The sequence below is a fragment of the Schistocerca gregaria genome, chromosome 7, assembly GCF_023897955.1.
Source record: "Schistocerca gregaria isolate iqSchGreg1 chromosome 7, iqSchGreg1.2, whole genome shotgun sequence".
Taxonomy (NCBI): Eukaryota; Metazoa; Arthropoda; class Insecta; order Orthoptera; family Acrididae; genus Schistocerca; species Schistocerca gregaria.
Genome location: NC_064926.1, coordinates 164,024,176 through 164,043,135, shown reverse-complemented (window position 1 = coordinate 164,043,135; position 18,960 = coordinate 164,024,176). Strand labels below are relative to the sequence as shown.

At 40.9% G+C, this 18,960-nt stretch overlaps 1 protein-coding gene across 13 annotated transcripts in view; it reads right to left on the bottom strand.

Moving 5' to 3' along the window:
• LOC126282231 (bumetanide-sensitive sodium-(potassium)-chloride cotransporter-like) overlaps positions 1–18,960 on the bottom strand; it is a 221,222-nt gene that overhangs the window by 148,309 nt on the left and 53,953 nt on the right. For 4 of the 13 annotated variants that reach the window (XM_049981797.1, XM_049981800.1, XM_049981804.1 and 1 more), the window contains 3 exons: positions 3,798–3,912; positions 3,546–3,685; positions 3,279–3,473 (listed from right to left, as the gene is read on the bottom strand). In XM_049981797.1, coding sequence (XP_049837754.1) covers positions 3,279–3,473; positions 3,546–3,685; positions 3,798–3,912 — 450 coding nt within the window. Of the gene's footprint in view, positions 1–3,278; positions 3,474–3,545; positions 3,710–3,797; positions 3,913–18,960 lie in introns of all 13 variants that reach the window. The other 9 variants (XM_049981807.1, XM_049981805.1, XM_049981808.1 and 6 more) reach the window with 3 other exon arrangements.

Sequence of the window (18,960 nt, the reverse complement as noted above, 5' to 3'; positions counted from 1 at the left end):
AATGTCTGATCTTCTGAGCAAGAAATTATTCTAAATGGCTCATCATCAAAAAGTTGATTTTTAAAAGAGAGCAAATGCACTGTTGATATAGGAAATTCATAGTACATTCTTGCACATAGTTCATCTTCCGTAAAAGGAAATTTACTTTGAAAATAGCTCTTTTCGAATAACTGTTCGCAATATTTTCCCGCGACTTGTTAGAAATAGATTCATTTCAGCAGTTGCCAGACTGTGCCAGATAAGAGGCTCTGAGCACTATGGGACTTAACATCTGAGGTCATCAGTCCCCTAGAACTTAGAACAACTTGAACGTAACAAACCTAAGGACATCACACACATCCATGCCCGAGGCAGGATTCGAACCTGTGACCGTAGCAGTTGCGGGGTTCCGGACTGAAACGCCTAGATAAGAGGCGTCACCGCACTTGCGCAGCTATAGTGACGTAGGAAGCCCTTATGTTCGTACGTGTAAAACATTAAAAGATCTTACTTCTTGTCATGAAAGAAACCAGATGTGAGAGGATACTCCAAGAGCATTGGAATTTCTTGAACCGTACTAAAATGCATAGTTTGCTTTACAGTGCACATTCGTATGTCCAGATTCCCAATGATGTAGACCTCGACTTGATATGAAGCTTTTCAGTGTGGTTTTCGGGCCACAAATTTTCTTCGAGTACTAGTACTGTATTATGTCATGTTTCATTCTTTGTTATGGCATATTGCAGTAAGTGCTAGAAAATGAAGACGTGCACTTGAAATGCAGCGAACAGTTGAAACTAGCTAATAGTGTGGAATTAAACACTTCATTTCAATGCCTTCAGTGCCTCAGCAGGAAACCCTAATAAAAGCCAAATTTCTTCAGCAAACCAACAAAAATGACTTTATTGTTCTGCAAGGTGATTAATGCTTGACTGTCAGAAAGGTGGAAATAAAATAAAATCTGAAACTAGTAACATATTTTAGTCTTCCGTAATTACATGAATACATTTTAATTCACTTAATAGCTCCCAGCCATTTGACGTGAGAGCAGTAAACAAAGAGCAAACAGAAAAATCACTAAATGTAAATACAAGTCACGTGGAGGCCTTTCTAATATTTGAGCAATTGTAACACACACCAAATAAGTGACACTGTTTTGGCAATAATGACCATTTTTATAATACGATAATAAATTCACGAAGTACCAATACGAAATACCTATTTGGCCTACTACAAGCAAAAAGCTTTATGTTATGAAGTAGTTTCACATTTCATTCATACGCTCCAGTTTCTCATGCACGAGACCGAAAAGTAGAACCAAATTTTTGCATAAATCTGGAATCATCATATTCTTCCATAATCTGTGTGATGTCCCCGTTTCTTCTCCTTCCTCGTTCTAACAAAGAGTCTTGTCATCACTAATTCTGTTAACTATTCCTACCACTGTCAAAACTCATTCTCCGGTTAACTTTACTGACCCTGCCACAATCACCAGTTTAGTTATCCATTAGGCATTATTACGAGTTCGTACAATGGGTTTCCCGTGCTAATTCCAGAATGGAACTTAAGCAGCTGCTAGCCAGGGACTGCAACCGGCCCTGTCTAGTGTAATTATCTGGCCAAAAATTTTCTGTCTAAATTTCACTTTCTTGGATACACCAAGAAGATAATCTTTCTTACCTGTTATTCCTGTTAGTCGTTTATTTCCACTCTGGTAGTCTGAATCTATGGATTTCGCTAGTGATTTTAACAACGCTGAACATTCGCAAACCGAATCAACCACATAAACAAGCAGCAGTTGGTATTCTCCGGTTCGGTTTTATTCCACTCAGCTCGTATAGGCCCGTCCCGTTTTGTCTGCAGTTGGTAGAGACATCACGTACAATACGCACGCATTCAAAAATCAACTAATTCATTCAGAAATCAATTAGAATGTGTTCAAACACCAGCAGGGGTGTGTTTCAAAATCATATGAATCATCGATAGACCGACGTGCTCTGGATGCTAGGTGCTTTGTGAAACAAGGATTTTTTCCCTCAAAAATATGAATTTGCCCCCTCCCCCCGAAATTGCCACCTGGTTCAGATACCCCGGTTTGCCCTCACGCCCCACTAGATACGGGCCTGCTGCGCACCCGTGATCCGACAGCTTGGGTGCGCCAGTAAAATTTTTCCGGGTACCATGTGGCTGGTTGCTGCTACTGCTACTTAGACAGCCAACAGCCATATTTCTGTAGCCAGAAGTGGGAGAAGGTACTAAAAAGCCTTTGACACATTCTGCTGTTGGCAGACACTTGTACGAGCACTGTTATTTTATATGGCGCATGTCCTTTGCAATTTAGTTATATTTTCGTTTTTGTTTTTTTTCCTCTCTCGTTCATGTTTTAATGCTGCAGTATTATTCTCCAGTAGCGGGATACAGTAATATCCTTTGTTAGAGTATCGGTTCTTACCAGTCAGAATTACAAAAAATTAACTGAAAACTTAAACATGGAAAAATTCCCTGTCATTAGATAGGTTGTTTGCACATTCACTTTCCTCTAACCTTTTTTTATCTCTTTTTTTATCTCTTATGGTAGGGACAACATGTTTACGTCCAAGCATTGCAAATTTGTTTCGCATGGCATAGTTGTCAAGTTACTGTAACAGAGCACAAACGATTGCTGTTGTCAGCAGCTTGATATTGGTGGGTTTGGATGGGGAAGGGGGAGGGGGAGTGGAGGAAGAGTAGGGAGGGAAGGAAGGAAGGGGTGGCAAGGGGAAGTTAGGGGGTATAAGACTGTAGCTGTGGGGGTTGCACATGTGAGTAACAGTTTGGTTATGCAGTCATTCAGTTCACCCAAGCTCAGATAATCAACACTCTACTGCAATTTGTAAATTTCATCAAGAGACTAAAAGATTCTTGGAAAGTGCAAATAAAGTGGACCCTATGACTGTAACACACTGATTGTTCCCTTTTGAAGTACATGGGTATCGAAACAAGTCTCATTTCTTTCTTAGAGTGATACCAAATTCTAGTCTGTGAATAAACCAAACTCATAAAGCTCACAGCAATTACTAGTCTGTTTTCCTGGCACTCTCCTTTTCTCCTGAATATGCTTAACTTTTGTAGGTGCATAATCTCAGAACTTCATGCACACCCTAACTTATGGTTCTCTTACAAATTGTTGCCCTCTCATTACCGAAGACATTATTCCCTGAGGTACTGACAGTTTTTACTCCATCAGCTGTGAACTAGTTTCCTGAATTTAATAAAATAGTAGGAATATCTAGAAGAGAGAGAAAAAAAGAAATACTTACTGTGAAGCTATTCTGCAATCCCCACTTACATGTTCGACCAGTACAATTCAAAAAGGTTTGATCTGAAATTTCATGCACATTGCCACTTGCATCACGCACAACTGTGGCTCCTGCTATGAACGCCATGAAAAGGTATGAAACAGTAGTTATGAAAATTGAAAGCAGTGTTCCTTTTGGTATTGCTACTTCTGGGTCCTGTGGAAGATGCACTTTGGTATTATATGTGTATTTTCCAAAATGCTTAGAAACAAAACAAAAGGAAATTACCTTCAAGTCTCCTGATATATTAGCACCTGCAAGAAAACCAGTTGCTGCAGGAAAAAATACAGCAAAAACAGAGAAAAATGTGTAGTCTACACCATCACTGACTCTGTAATCTGCATGCAAATTTTGCGATATTAAAGTAGCTGTAAGGAAATTATCATTAATCACTATTATAAATTAAATATTTGTCATGTATCATAATTTTTAAGAAGGTATTTCTTAACTCTAGAACCATACGAGTTTATGTTTCATCACCATTAAATCCCAAAAATCCTTTGGCTATAGCTTCGTTGCTTTGTGGGCCAATGAAAGAACCAACTGTGTAATCAAGAATGGCTGCTATCAGGATAACCAGCAGACCAAGCTGAGTCTACAAACAAATGAAGAACAAAAATATAAGTAATATGAGAAAAACTAAAATTATTAGTATTTTGATAAATTACTGAGAGATGCAATAGTTTAACTACTTATTCAAATGCAAACCTTCAGGAAATTATGTACATGAAAAAACTAGTAAAACATATTTGACCAGTGCAAAAGCTTAAAATTTTTGCCACAAAAACGATGATATAGTAATTTTTTCAACTAACATAAGCATATGAAAGGGACTAGAGGGAGGTATGAGGAGTGGGGGGGAGGCCACAGGTGCGTGGAAGCGAAGAGGGGGGGAGGGGAGAAGAGAGGGAGAGAATTGGTATTTGGTAACTCTTGCCCCTGTTTCCAAAAGACCATAGAATGAAGTCGTATATGATTTCATTTATTCATTTATCCAGGGCTCATCTCTCAGTGACATAGGATTTGTTGTCATAACACAATGAAAATAAGTAATCAAAATATACATACACATAGAACATTTATGTATGTTTTCATGAGGATAGGACAGGCAGTCAGCTGTGGCCTCGCTGAAGAAACCACCGAGGCATTTACTGATATTTGGGGAAACCACAGGCAACCTAAGTGGCCAGACCCATAATTCGTTTCTCCCAAATATGAGATCAGTGCGTTAACACCTGCAGTACCTCATTCAACTGGTCCCCATTGCACAACTTCCTTTCATTTACACACAGTTTGATTAAGATTATTCATAATATGAAACAGTTTTGATCTGCACACACTAACACCCACTTGTGACTCCTGGACAACTAATATGCTGCTATGCCCCTTGCCCTACTTGCAATCTATTCACTAAACAGACTGCAGGCCCATAAACAGACAACTATGCCTATGCATGTCTTCATGCCCCACATTAAATCTGCCTGAGAAACTCCCCCTCCCAAGTAGAAAAACAAGATTTTTTACTGTCACACACTGAATATCTCAGCACATGATTTTCTTATGAAAGTGTTACAATATGATCATATACTGTAATGTGACAAGATGGTGGTAGTGTTGTTTACTACTACTCTAAGTAATCTTCAACTGTGTAGTTGCAGCACTTATGAAGATTGTTTTAGCTGCCTTTTTAAACAAATGCATTTTAGGATTATCTTTTATCTCATAGGGCAATTCATTAATCAGTAAATTTCACAATAAAAAATGCAGTTTTGAGATTTTTGTTTGTTTTTCCTTGTTAAATGTAGGTCCAAACTGGCTCTTGTTCCATGGTTATGTGTACAAGTATTAGTGGTATACTAAGTAATGTTTTTCCTGAGTTGGACGGACTGGTAACTGTATTCAAAGATTTTTAAATAGTACTCTACTCTGAGCTTGACTAATACCAGCAATTATTGTTCATATAGCCCTTTCCTGCAGTTAAAAAATTATGTTCATGTTATGTGCCTTTGATTCCCAGCAAAGAATCCCGTAATGAAGAACTGAGTGTATGTACGAATAATATGTCACCACAAGACATTGGCTGATGCATACTGATGATAGAATCCTAAGAGCATAACATGCTAATGACATTCTTTTTACCAGTATCTGTGTTCGTTCCAGGTTAAATGAGAATATTCATCTATAAAATCTGTGTGCTTGTTACACAATCTGTAGATTTATCCTCTATGCGTTTCCCTCTTTATGCTGAAATACATACTGTGTTTTGTTTGTGTTCACAGTGTTAATGTGTTACATACTGTCCAATTGTCAGCATCCTTAAGAATTTCATTGGCTTTCTCTCATAAGGGTTCTTGTGTTTTATCACCTTATATGATGTTGCTGTCATCAGTAAAGTGAACTTTTTCTTCAAGCTTTACACTCTTTGGTAAGTGATTAACATATATCATGCACATAATGGAGTATTATCCCACCCTTTTCCTTTTTCGGTGACAGCTACCACTGTTCTCACCATGCAGATATCACACAAGTCATTTTGCATTTCTGATGATTTTACTAGCTGGTAAATAACAGCATCATATGCAAACAGTCTAAGAGAGCTGCTCAGATTGTCTTTTAAATCATTTACATAGATTAAGAACAGCAGAGGGCCTATAACACTCAGCTTGAAAATTCTTTTACCTAACTTCCATAACTGAGGACCTACACTTCTGCCATGACTGATACCTAGCAGCAGTACTCTCTTCTTTCTAATACCAGTGTTATTCCTAGCCATTCTATTCTCTGACAGTCTGCAGCACATTTTTGACTTCTATGCCATTTTGAGGCTCCTCTCCCCTCAACTGTGACAGTTGGAAGCCTGTAAGGCAACAAAATTGTCAGACCACATTCTCTTCTTGCTAGCCTTCCTACCCACTGCCAATTCCCAACCACTTCCTTCATCCCCCCCCCCCCCCCCAACACTGCTTATTGCTTTCCTTTATCCTCACTAGCTCTCTCGTAGCTTTTCAAAAGATACCAGTAAGACATAGCTACCCCTTTCCCACACCTCTATTAATCTGTTGCCACCGCATATTTTGCAGTTTTCAAAAAAGAGGCCTCAGTGGCCTCCCCAGAGTTCTCCTCACTACATTCCCCCTCAGGGAAGCCATTTGCAGCAGGGAAAGACCTTTAATACCTAAAGCTAAAAGAATATTCAGAGATTTATTGTTTATCCCACTATGAAAGTATGTAACTTCATGATAATTTGTTAAATTTGCTACAAGTATGCATGTAGTAACATCAGGTGTATGTATGTAAACAAAATGTTGGACAGATCTTGTACCTAACAAATTTAAAAAATGAGATAGTTTCAAAACAAAATGCAGAAAAAATAAAAGTCAGACTTAGATAACGACTGTTGGAAATTCAGTGTACAGATAAATTGTCAACATAATAACCACTAAATATACTGAAAAGGTATTCATAAAGATATCACCAAAACTACAAAAGAAATTTGGCAAGCAATAAATTCCAGAAGACTGGAAAAATATAGTAATTTACCCATTGCCCAAGATGGGGGACAGAACATATACACTGAAGCACCAAAGAAACAGGTATATGTAAACATGCAGAATATGGTGCTGTGTTTAGCAATGCCTATATAAGACAAGTGTCTGGTGCAGTTGCCAGATCAATTACTGCTGATACAATGGCAGGTTATCAAGATTTAAGGGCATTTGAACGTGGTGTTATAGTCAGCACACGATTGATGGGATACAGCATCTCCAAAGCAGAGATGAAGTGGATGTTTCGCCATATAACCATTTCATGCCTGTACCGTGAATATCAGGAATCTGGTAAAACATCAAATCTCTGACAATGCTGCAGCCAGAAAAAGATCCTGCAAGAATGAGACCAACAATGACTGGTTCAACATGACAAAAGTGCAACCCTTCTACAAATTGCTGCAGATTCCAATGCTGGGCCATCACCAAGCATCAGCAAGCAAACCATTCAATGAAACATCATCGATATGGGCTTCCGGAGCTGAAGGCTCACTCATGTACCCTTGATGACTGCAGGATGCACAGCTTTATGCCTCACCTTGTCCCGTCAACACCAACATTGGATTGTTGATCAATGCAAACATGCTGCCTGGTCAGACTAGTCTCATTTCAAATTGTATCGAGTGGATGGATGTGTACAGGTATGGAGACCACCTCATGAATCCATGGACCCTGTATGTCAGCAATGGACTGCTGAAGCTGGTGGAGGCTTTGTAATGGCGTGGGGTGTGTGCAGTTGGAGTGATATGGGACCCCTGATATGTCTAGATACAACTCTGACAGGTGGCATGTACATAAGCATCCTGTCTGGTCACCTGCATCCACACATGTCCACACTTCCACTAGTCACCTAACTCCCCAGACATGATCATTATTGAGTATACCTGGGATGCCTTGCAACGTGCTGTTTGGAAGAGATATACACCCCTCATACTCTTCTGGATTTATGGGCGGCCCTGCAGAACTCATGGCGTCAATTCCCTTCAGCACTACTTCAGACATTAGTTGAGTCCATGCCACATCATGTTGCAGCTCTTCTGCATGCTTGTGGGGGCCTTACTCGATATTAGGTAGGTAGACCAGTTTCTTCAGCTCTTCAGTGTATAAATAACTACTGTGGAATCTCATTAGTATCAGTTGCATACAAAATCCTATTAGTGTTTCTGCTTTGCAGAACACAGAAGCAACTTGAAACAGAAACTAGGGAATATCACACAGGACTCAGCCCAGGCTTTTAATTTTTTTTTTATTTTTTTTTATTTTACCAAGAAATCACTTCAGGCACACTCAAGTTACTTATAGATTGCCTACCATTTGCAGATGATTTAACACTTAACTCAAGACATTTCATCAAACCAAAATCAGATTGAACTCTTGAAGAAAACTGTAGAAAAACTGATCTCCAGGTCTTTTTCAAAAAGACAGAATATATGGCCCACAACAAACAGGCATCAAAATTCATGGAGACCAAATATGGCAAAATTAAACGAGTGCCACAATTAAAATATCTCCATGAAACCATCCAGGGTAATGGAATCAAAATGAAGGCAAATTACTTTAGCTGCCAATAGACGAAAACTGCATACTAACTAACCTAAAATATCCACAACAAGAGATTTACCTCCAAGCACACAAAACTAACATATTAAAATACAGTAATTCAACCAGAAAGCCTATATGGACTGAAAACATTAATTTTGAAGAGAAAACACACACTGAAAAACACTGCCTAAAAGAAACAAAATTGGAAGAAAAATTCTATGGGTAAAACTTTTAGACAAACAATACTTACTCAGAGGCAGGCAGGAAACCTAACCATACACAAATATCCACAACGACATTAGGAAATTTAAGTTGAGATTCTATAGACACATTAAAAGAATGAAACTAGATAGACTTGCAAAATGAATAGTCAAATTCTTTAATGAAATGAGTTAAGCCAAAATTGGTATGATGAAACAGATTTTTAGCTCAAAACTGATCTGAAGTTACCAGTAATTACACCAGAAAATGTCCAAAACTGCAAAATCTTCAGGTTCAAAATTCACAAATGGTAAGTTGATCAAGAAGAAAAACCCAAGAAGAAGACAACATGGCCTGAAGACATGAAAGAAGCCCACAGAAAGAGAATGGAAGAAATGTGGGCACAAAGGAAGGTAATTGCCTACCTCTAAGTGCTTTGGATATTTCCAAGTGGACTGTTTCACAAACAATAAATAATGTATTCAAAATGTTAAATAACAAAAGAGAACAAAAATACAATCAAAAAACATAATAAAAAGCTATGTTTCGATTTGTACTAAAACCAAACTTGTCTCTTGGCTGCAGTCTTACTGAAGATCATGAGGTATTTGTGTTTGCAGCAGTACCTGCCGGGTTACTTCAGTCCAATTTACAGTTCACTGGTAATGGCTTCTGGTAGGCACAATTTCGTCTGTTACGTAAGCTGTTTTACCATGTATGTACTTGGAATTGGCAACAAATGGCATCTGGCTGCGAGGAAGACTGTTTTCACATTTCAGATGAGACTGTGTGGGAGGTTGCAGAAAATTTTAATGCCCACTCAGTATATCCAGAACAACCCCTAGATGACCATGGCATTGCATTGTTACAACCACCATTTGTCTGGCAAGTATATGTAGAAATATACCAGCCATTTAAATCATTTAAATAGAATTACACAAGCAGCGTATCTTGATGTATAGTTTTGTTTAATAGAAATGCTTCTTGGTTTCTTCAGCAAGAAGAAAAAAAGGCGAGGGGTGCTTTAAAAGTTCACATTTTGCTCAACCATGGATTTTTGTCCTAACACACCCTTATTATGGACATATACAAGTGAAACTATCATCAAGCATAAATCAAGATTAAACAGAGTGATAAAGAGGTGTACAGTTATGTCCAATATTGTTGACTATGGTTGATCTGTTGTATACAGTGACACATTATGATGCAGAAACAAAATATAAAGATTGAATAGCCAAAACTGTTTCCTGTGACTGGCAGTTTTCAGACTTGCCAATAACTTTTGCATGTAAATACACACTATGATAACAATACACAAAGTATGTAACTTTGTAGCAGTGGTAGTAAAAGAAATGTAGTAAAGGGGAAAAAACTGTCTTAAGCCTCTGTATAAACTCTGATCTCTCGTTTTTGTATTTATGCTCCTTATGTGAATAGCACCGGAGGCAATAAAATTATTATGCAGTCTGTCACAAAAGCTCATTCTCTGAGCTCCTGTTAATTGAGAAATATTCTGAAAGCCAAGCATTTGAATCTGAATTGCAGAGTAGTGATGTAATAATATTATGAGAAGAAAGTTGCTACTCACCATATAGCGGGAATGCTGAGTCGCAGATAGGCACGACAAAAAGACTCTCACAATTGTAGCTTTCGGCTGTTAAATGCCTTCATCAGCAGTAAGTACACACGCACACCCTTCCCCCCTCCCACCCCCCACACGCAGCTTACACACATGACTGCAGTCTCAGGCAACTGAAACCATACTGCAAGCAGCAGCACCAGTGCATGATAGGAGTGGCGACTGGGTGAGGGTAAGGAGGAGTCTGGGGTGGGAAGGGGAAGGAGGAGTAGTGGACAGTGAAGTGCTGCAGGTGAGACAAAAGGCAGAGGGCAAGTGGTGAGGGGGTGTGGATGGGGGGGAAGTAGCGGAAAAGGAGATGCGTTATGATGGTGGTGTGACAGCTGTGTAGTACTAGATTGTGAACAGGGAAGGGGCTGGATGGGTGAGGACAGTGACCTGTATCTCTCCTGGCCTCAGCCTTCGTTAATCACTGTCCTCACCCATCCAGCCCCTTCCCTGTTTCCATTCCAGTGCTACACAGCCATGGTTCCACCACTACACTCAGTCTTTTTATTTCTATTCTTTTCTGCTACCCCTCCCCCTTTCCCTTCATCTAACCTGCAGCACTTCACTGTCCACTATTGTTGACGAATGCGTTAACGGCCGAAAGCTTTAATTGTGAAAATCATTCTATTGTGCCTATCTGCAACTCAGCATCTCCGCTATATGGAGAGTAGCAACTTTCCTTCTCATAATCTTGTTGCATTCCATCCAATTTTCCAGAGTAGTGATGTAGATAAAGTGTCACAAAAATTCATCTTTTCCCTTCAAGAATTCCCCTTTAATCTCATGGAGTGTTATTTTAACCTTTGTATTCACAGAACTAATGAATCTGGCAGCATGTCTATTAATTTTTTTTATGTCCTCCTCTAATACAACTGGTGGGGACATCAAACATTCGAACAGTACTCAAGAATAGTGTTCAATAAGTTGTCTCCTATATAGTGCCTTACACCATCCCGTAACTCTTCCAATGAAGTTAAGTTGCTGATTCAGCTTCCTAACAGCTGAACTTACATGCTTTTACCAATTCATATTGTTTTAGAGTCAAGCAGTGTACTATAAATAGGATATTCAAACATTACAGAAATGTTTATCCTACCAATTGACAAATTACATAAATTACATCCACCATCACGCTGTGTGCTATGAGAGAGAGAGAGAGAGAGAGAGAGAGAGAGAGAGAGAGAGAGAGAGAGAGAGAGAGAGAGAGGGGGGGGGGGAGGGGGGTTGGTTGGTTGGTTGGTTGGCTGGCTGGCTGGCGGGGGAGGGGGCACCAGCACTGTCATTGACTCATTTTGATCCTCATCTCATACCCTGATCATGACAAGAATAGGGGAAACAAAATTGTACAACAGAACAGACCAAATGTAGGGAAAAGGGGGAGGAGGGGGGGGGGGAATCTGGCCACACAGTGGCAAGGCTTAAGGCCTCCCAAACCAATGGCAACACTAAATGAGGGACTCCTGCTCCAGGAGGACATTCAGGTACTTACAAGTGGGAGGACAATCCATTTTCAGAAGGAAAGCGGAGGGGGGATGTAACCACATGAGGTTGTCTGCTAACAACTGTGATAAGGGAGGGCATATTACCACGAGTCAGGCTGGTACGGCTGATATGAAGATGACAGGGGATGATAGTTTCCCATAGTTAGTGGTGGAAGGAAGAACACCATGTGGCCAAAGTCCCTGTAATTGTACAAAGGTTATTAGACAGGGTGGTGCTCCCTGTTCCCCCAAGAGTCAGCCCATAGCTAATCAAAAAGGAATCTGATGTGAAGCCACAAATCTGCTCCCAGAGGGGTCACGAAGAATGGAGGGTAGGTGTCTGCAGCCTTCCTCCCCAGCCTGACTATCGGCAAACTCATTATACTGTTACCCACATGGACAGGAAACCAAAGGAAATCAACCATTCAAGCAGCATGATCATGATCAGTGAGGTCATGGATGGCAGAGACCAAGGGGAGGCAGGAAAACACTGGGTTGTGAAGGTCACTTACTGAGTCCACACACTACAAAAACTCATGTGAAGGAGGACCGTTTATTAAAACAGAACACCTGAGACATGGCCATTAGTTCTGCACACTTAATACCCCATGGTTTCCCATGGCAACAGAAGACATGCAACTCTGAACAACTGGTGGGACAGGAAATGGCAAATAAAAATTGAGAGGGAGCCCTGAAGACCCCACTCAGAGTATTAGCAAGATGTGATGGCACCAAGCCATGTTGTAGGCGTTCCAAAAATCAAAGAAAACCATGACAAGACAGTGATCCTGAGAAAAGGTATGCCAAAATTAAATTCCTAACTGAAGTAGATGATCCATTGGAGACTATCCCTCCTGGAAACCACACTAGTAATAAGACAAAGGGTCCCAAGATTCAAGGACCCAACAGAGCCACCATCCTTTCCTATGACTTGCAGGGGGACATTAATCAGACTGATCAGATGGTGACTATTGAGGTATGACAGATCCTTCCTGGGCTTATACACAGGAACCACAATACTGTTTCCCACTAAGAGTTGAAAACACCTTGGAGAAAAACACAGTTATGCACCTGGAGGAGGTATTGTCATTATAGAGGATTGAGATGTTTAAACAATTTGTTATTGATGTAATTGGTGCCAGGGGCTGAAATGTGGAAAGAGGAGAGGTCAGAATACGTTCCCACTCAGTGCGAGTTTCACTGTCAGTTTCCACCTGACAAGGGGAAGCTTTAACCAGTTGTTTCAGGAGGAGGAAGGCAGCTGGATAGGAGGGTGATGCCGATGCCATCACAAAATGGGTTGCATGGTATTCCTCAAGAATCCAGTAATATTTACAAAGGCCACCCAGGAAGGCAAGGCCTGGAATACAACACAGCCATTGAAACTTCCTGGCAGATTAAAACTGTGTGCCCGACCGAGACTCGAACTCGGGACCTTTGCCTTTCGCGGGCAAGTGCTCTACCAACTGAGCTACCGAAGCACGACTCACGTCCGGTACTCACAGCTTTACTTCTGCCAGTATTAGTCTCCTACCTTCCAAACTTTACAGAAGCTCTTCTGCGAAACTTGCAGAACTAGCACTCCTGAAAGAAAGGATATTGCGGAGACATGGCTTAGCCACAGCCTGGGGGATGTTTTCCAGAATGAGATTTTCACTCTGCAGCGGAGTGTGCGCTGATATGAAACTTCCTGGCAGATTAAAACTGTGTGCCCGACCGAGACTCAAACTCGGGACCTTTGCCTTTCGCGGGCAAGTGCTCTACCAACTGAGCTACCGAAGCACGACTCACGTCCGGTACTCACAGCTTTACTTCTGCCAGTATCCTGCCATATCAGCGCACACTCCGCTGCAGAGTGAAAATCTCATTCTGGAAAACATCCCCCAGGCTGTGGCTAAGCCATGTCTCCGCAATATCCTTTCTTTCAGGAGTGCTAGTTCTGCAAGTTTCGCAGAAGAGCTTCTGTAAAGTTTGGAAGGTAGGAGACGGATACTGGCAGAAGTAAAGCTGTGAGTACCGGACGTGAGTCGTGCTTCGGTAGCTCAGTTGGTAGAGCACTTGCCCGCGAAAGGCAAAGGTCCCGAGTTCGAGTCTCGGTCGGGCACACAGTTTTAATCTGCCAGGAAGTTTCATATCAGCGCACACTCCGCTGCAGAGTGAAAATCTCATTCTGGAACACAGCCATTGGCAACCTTTGAGGGTTTAGAGTGTAGGCCACAGTCATGAAAATGGATAAAAGAAGCTAGAGGAGAGACCTTTTGCTCTGTTTGATGAAGTAACAGGCTTTGGCACAAAGGCATTTAAAGGTAATAAGACTGGCAAAGGATGGGTTCTGCTCAAAGCATAGGAAGGCTTATTGGTGATCACAGATAATGATGATGGAAATGACCTTGCTTCACCACAGGACTGGCTGGTGACAAAAGGGGCCCATTGAATGGGGAACAGTGCTACTAGTGCTACTAGTGCTGCTGATAAGATTATCAGACACGTCACAGACATATACCACATGACAGAGGGGATTAAACACAAAATGGGAGGTGTAGGAAGAGGCAACAGTATGATGGGAAGCCCAGCAGGCCTTGGGTTATTCATGTATTTGAAGTTATGAGTTATTGATAATTGGACAAGCTTCACAGTTGGTGTAATTAGTTGAAGCAATACAGCATATGATCATTAAAGATGTGTTCATCATTCAGTAGCTGGAAAAGGAATTCCAGTAACCAATACTAAAATGGGCATTAAACAGAGGAGGAAAAGAGGGGTAAGTTACTTAAGGAGCGCAGTTAGAGGCTCTAAGTGTAGGTAGCTTATAAGGAGGGGGAGAGAGAGAAACCATGACCACAGTGTCCAAGTGGACCCAGGCAGCAACTGCTTCCAATATGGTATCAAGAGGAATCCATGTAGTAAAAATGTCCTTATGTACTAATATGCAAATGCCACTGGAAGCACTCAAATGGCCAACCCAATTCTGACAAAGCACAGAACCTACAAAGGGTTGGCGAGTGAGCATCAGCAAAATGAGATTCATTTACAAAGACACAAGCTGTGGAGTAAAAGCAAATAAGGGTTCACAGCTCTGGCAAGGTGATATTAGTATCTGTTACAATTCCACTGAATAAGCATGTAACAAGGATATAAATGGGAGGTGAATGGGCCAAAGCCAGTCACGCCTGTATGTCACCATCCACCATCAACAAGGATGGGACAACATCCATAAGCGAGAGGTCAGACTCAGGTTGCTAGGGGGAGTTGGCACCAAAGGGGCCTTGACCCAGCAATTATGTTCCTCCTCCTCCTCCTCCTCCTCCTCTTCCTCCTCCTTTGCAGGCCAAGGAAGGCAGGAGCCAGAGAAAGAGAGCAGGTTTCAGCACAGTCTGGAATAGAGAGGGTGGGTGACTTCGGGATGTGTGGACTGTGGGTCTAACTACTGTGTGGCAGCAGTTCACTAGCCAGGGAGACACTGGGGGAGGGTGGGGGTGCCCATCACTGGCAGATGCCAAATGCCAAACAGGGGGGACACCCCTGGAGTGGAGGGTGTGGGAACCGCAGGGAAGGGGGAGAGGAAAAGGACATAACAGAGGCAAAGTTAGATGTCACAGACACAGGGTGAAGATGGTCATATTTTTGATGAGCCTCAGTGTAGAATAAACAATACTCCTGTACCTTCTTTTTCTTCATATAAACCAGGCAATCCAATGAGCCTGGAGAGTAATGGTCATGAAAATAAAGAAACTAGGTTCATTGAGTGGATATCCACAGTAACCACATAGAGGGTCGGCTATACAGAGGGAACACACATGCCTGTAACGCAAACGTAGAAAACACCTCATGGGCAACGGGACACATGGCTCCACGTATCACTGATAAACTATAACCTAGACCTTTTCTACGAAGGTATCCCCCCTCTCAAATGCCAGAATAAAGGCACCAATATTGATGCAATTGTCCTTATGCCTGTCTGAACATGCTGAACAAAATAAATGCCCTGCCATTGTAGATTGGCCTGGAGTTCCCCATCAGTTTGTAGGTGTCTGTATGAGAATGACACACTGAACCATATTCAAAGACTGATGAGAAGTAATGGACACCATGTCTGCCAAGATGGCCAAAGGCACAAAGGGCCACTAATTGTGTGGCAGTAATAGTTTTGTTCAACAGTGAACTCCTCTGGTATAGCAGCCTTTGCCGAGAATTCCAATGCTCCAGAATGAGAAGCAACCACGCCTAGGCATACACAAGGAGATAGCATTTCAGGTATTAAGTGTGATACCTGTGTTGCTCGAGACACAACCGAAACATTGTATAACCATCCCACCATTGGCTGGCTACTGTGTTGGCTATATAGTGTTAGGAGGACACTGGCATCAAGGGAAATATGGAAGACATACTGTCTCTTACACATGCTGAAGATGCTAAGTAAGTTGTCCTACACCATTAGGCTCACTCCTACACCATTAGGCTCACACTATGGAGACAAAATTTAGAAGGGGAGGTCAAATCTCAAAGGAGACCAAAAATGCCAAAAAAGGAACAAGCTCTTAAGAGACAGCAGAAACCAGGAGGATAGCTGGGCTGACATAAGCAAGGACACCAGGAGACAAGGAGGAGAGAGCAGACAGGAAGGAGCAAGGACAATGCAGGAGAGCCACAGGGAAAGAAAAATAGCCTAGGAAGGAAGGAAGGAAGGAAGGAAGGAAGGAAGGAAGGAAGGGTTGCAGTAGATACGAGCCCCGTGTACGCCACTCATGAAGTCACTAAAAGAGCCCTGAGGCCCCTATGCAATGGTCTCATCAGCAAACAGTCTCAGATTCCTACCCACCTTGTCTGATATTATTTTGGTACATGGAGAATGGGAGTTTCCTGTTTCACTTCCCTGACATTATCTTTAACTCTGGTGAACAGTTGCCATCCAGGATGACATACGAGGTTTTATTACTCAGAAAGTCTTTAAGCCAGCCATATATTTGAGGACCTATTCCATATGCTTGTACCTTTATTAATGGTTCACAGGATATTTTGTATGGAAATGGCAAGCTGTTTTTCCCATGAAAATTGCTTTTAAAAGTCATACAGATCTACAGATAAACTTTTCTGTCACTATATTCAAGCTCACATTATGTTCAAGCATCCTGCAGCAGGCAACTGTTAAGAATATAGGAGAAAATTTTGAAAACGCATTCTTTTGCTCTTATATATGAGAGAAGCCTTCACTTCCTTCCATTCGCTTGCAACTATTCTCTCTGCAAGAGATTAATGGTGGAGCATAGAAAGGGAATAATGTTACAGAGTACATTATGTGAAGCTTATGTAGTACTTAAGTCCAGCCACTTTACACATTTACAACTGGCTCAATTACTTCTCAGCACCAGCAGTGCTTATTTCTAGGTTGCATATTTCAAATTTTATGTGCTGGTTGAACAATTTTAACTTTGTACAACATTCCCGTGTAATTTTTAAAATGTGAGTTTTAATGCTTTGAATTTCCTTTGCTACCTTCTTTTTATGAACAACACTAGTCAATGTGTGACTGAGCACAAGCTTTTGGCCTCCTTAGCAATTTTAGATAAAACCAGAATTTTGTCAGATTCTCTGAAAGCATCTTTTGTTAATTTATGATGGGGCGTTGTTATATGCATTATGTGTACCTTATAAGTACAAGGATTTCAAATAACTTTGGCCCATTATCATTTTTGCACCCTTTCATGAGCTGAGTGTGCAACCATATGTTACCTCAGTGTTTATTAAATTTTATTAAACCAGGACAGACCTTCCTCATCCTTCATTGACTTGCTTGAGACATAAGATATCCAGAGTGTGATGAATGGTGAGTTTAAAATTTGTCCACAACTTCTATATTTGCAGCAGCATGCTGCAGCATTGAGCTTCACACCTCTCACTGAGAATTGACATTCTACTTCCTCAATTTATTCAGATCAATAGATGGACTTCCAAACCAATGTTACTGAGCACATCACTGAGGAGGCGCGTGACCCTTTTTACTGACTCACTGAATTATTACAAGTTTTTCTGAGAATTCTTGTTAACGCTAAACTCTTGATCATGTGGATCATAATCTAAATTATTCCACTTAGAAATAACATTGTCATCAGTGGAAAAATCAAGAACTCTGTATACACCAATGCAAATTCAAACACAGTGTAGTGTTACCTGGCAAAGGGATGTGTGTCCTGCTCACTGAAGATTACAACTGACAAGGAAACTACCACTTTGAGTACCATAGTAGGCTAGTGGCTCTTCTTCACAAGTGCATATAAATTACAGATCAGAAGAGGTTTTTGTGATTGTACTACACCTACAAACATACCCAGCAAACCGTTGAAGGGTATGGCGCAGGTTATTTAGGGTGGTATCACATGATACAGTTTCTTCCCATCCCAATGGCATATGAAGTGACTGCTTAGAAGCCTCTGTGCATGCAGTAATTATAGGCATCTGCAAGGGATGGGGTTGGGTGTGGTAGGGTGGGGTGTGGTGAGGTGCAGTTGTAGGTAGAGCACTTTCAGCTCCCCCTCCCCCTCTGCACTTTCTCTGGAATCTGGAGAGCAGAGTTTTTATTCATTGCAGAATTCTCACACACTTCAAGCCATGATTTCCCATAAGGGGATAACTAGCAATTCTCTGGTATATAATTTCTTTGTGTAATTTGTAAAATTTAATTCTTGTGGCATAAACTGTTTCAAAACTGTCAAACTATTATCAGAACTAGCAATGTTAGAGTCTTCTTTTATTTATTACACAAAGATTGCTGAATGTGCTGGGCTTTTCTGACCACAGTCTTAAACATGTTGTAATCTGTTTCTTGCTCATTTTCCTGCAAGAAACAAGCCATAGTACATTACTTCATTTCAATTGTTTTTTATGTTTATCTTTTGCGTCCAATGCTTTACGCATAAAGACAAAGTTAAGAACATATAGAATAATGAGCTAAGAATTCAAGGCAAGCCATAGTTACAAACAAAGGGATCATTAGAATTCAGCTATGCACTATACAGTACCATAAAATAAAACATTATTTGTTATGTGAATGCCTTTTTTTCCAGTTTTATGAATTTTGACATTTGTACTTTCAGTGTTTCCTATTTCTTGTGAACAGTTGTTTCCAGACATTTTACAAATGTTTGTTATGTTGTCCAATTAGATGGGAACTGTTTTTGTGTGTCTCTGAAGCTAAGGACTGTTAACTCTGATAGAAGCAACCTAGCCAATAAACCTCAGAGAAAAAAGGT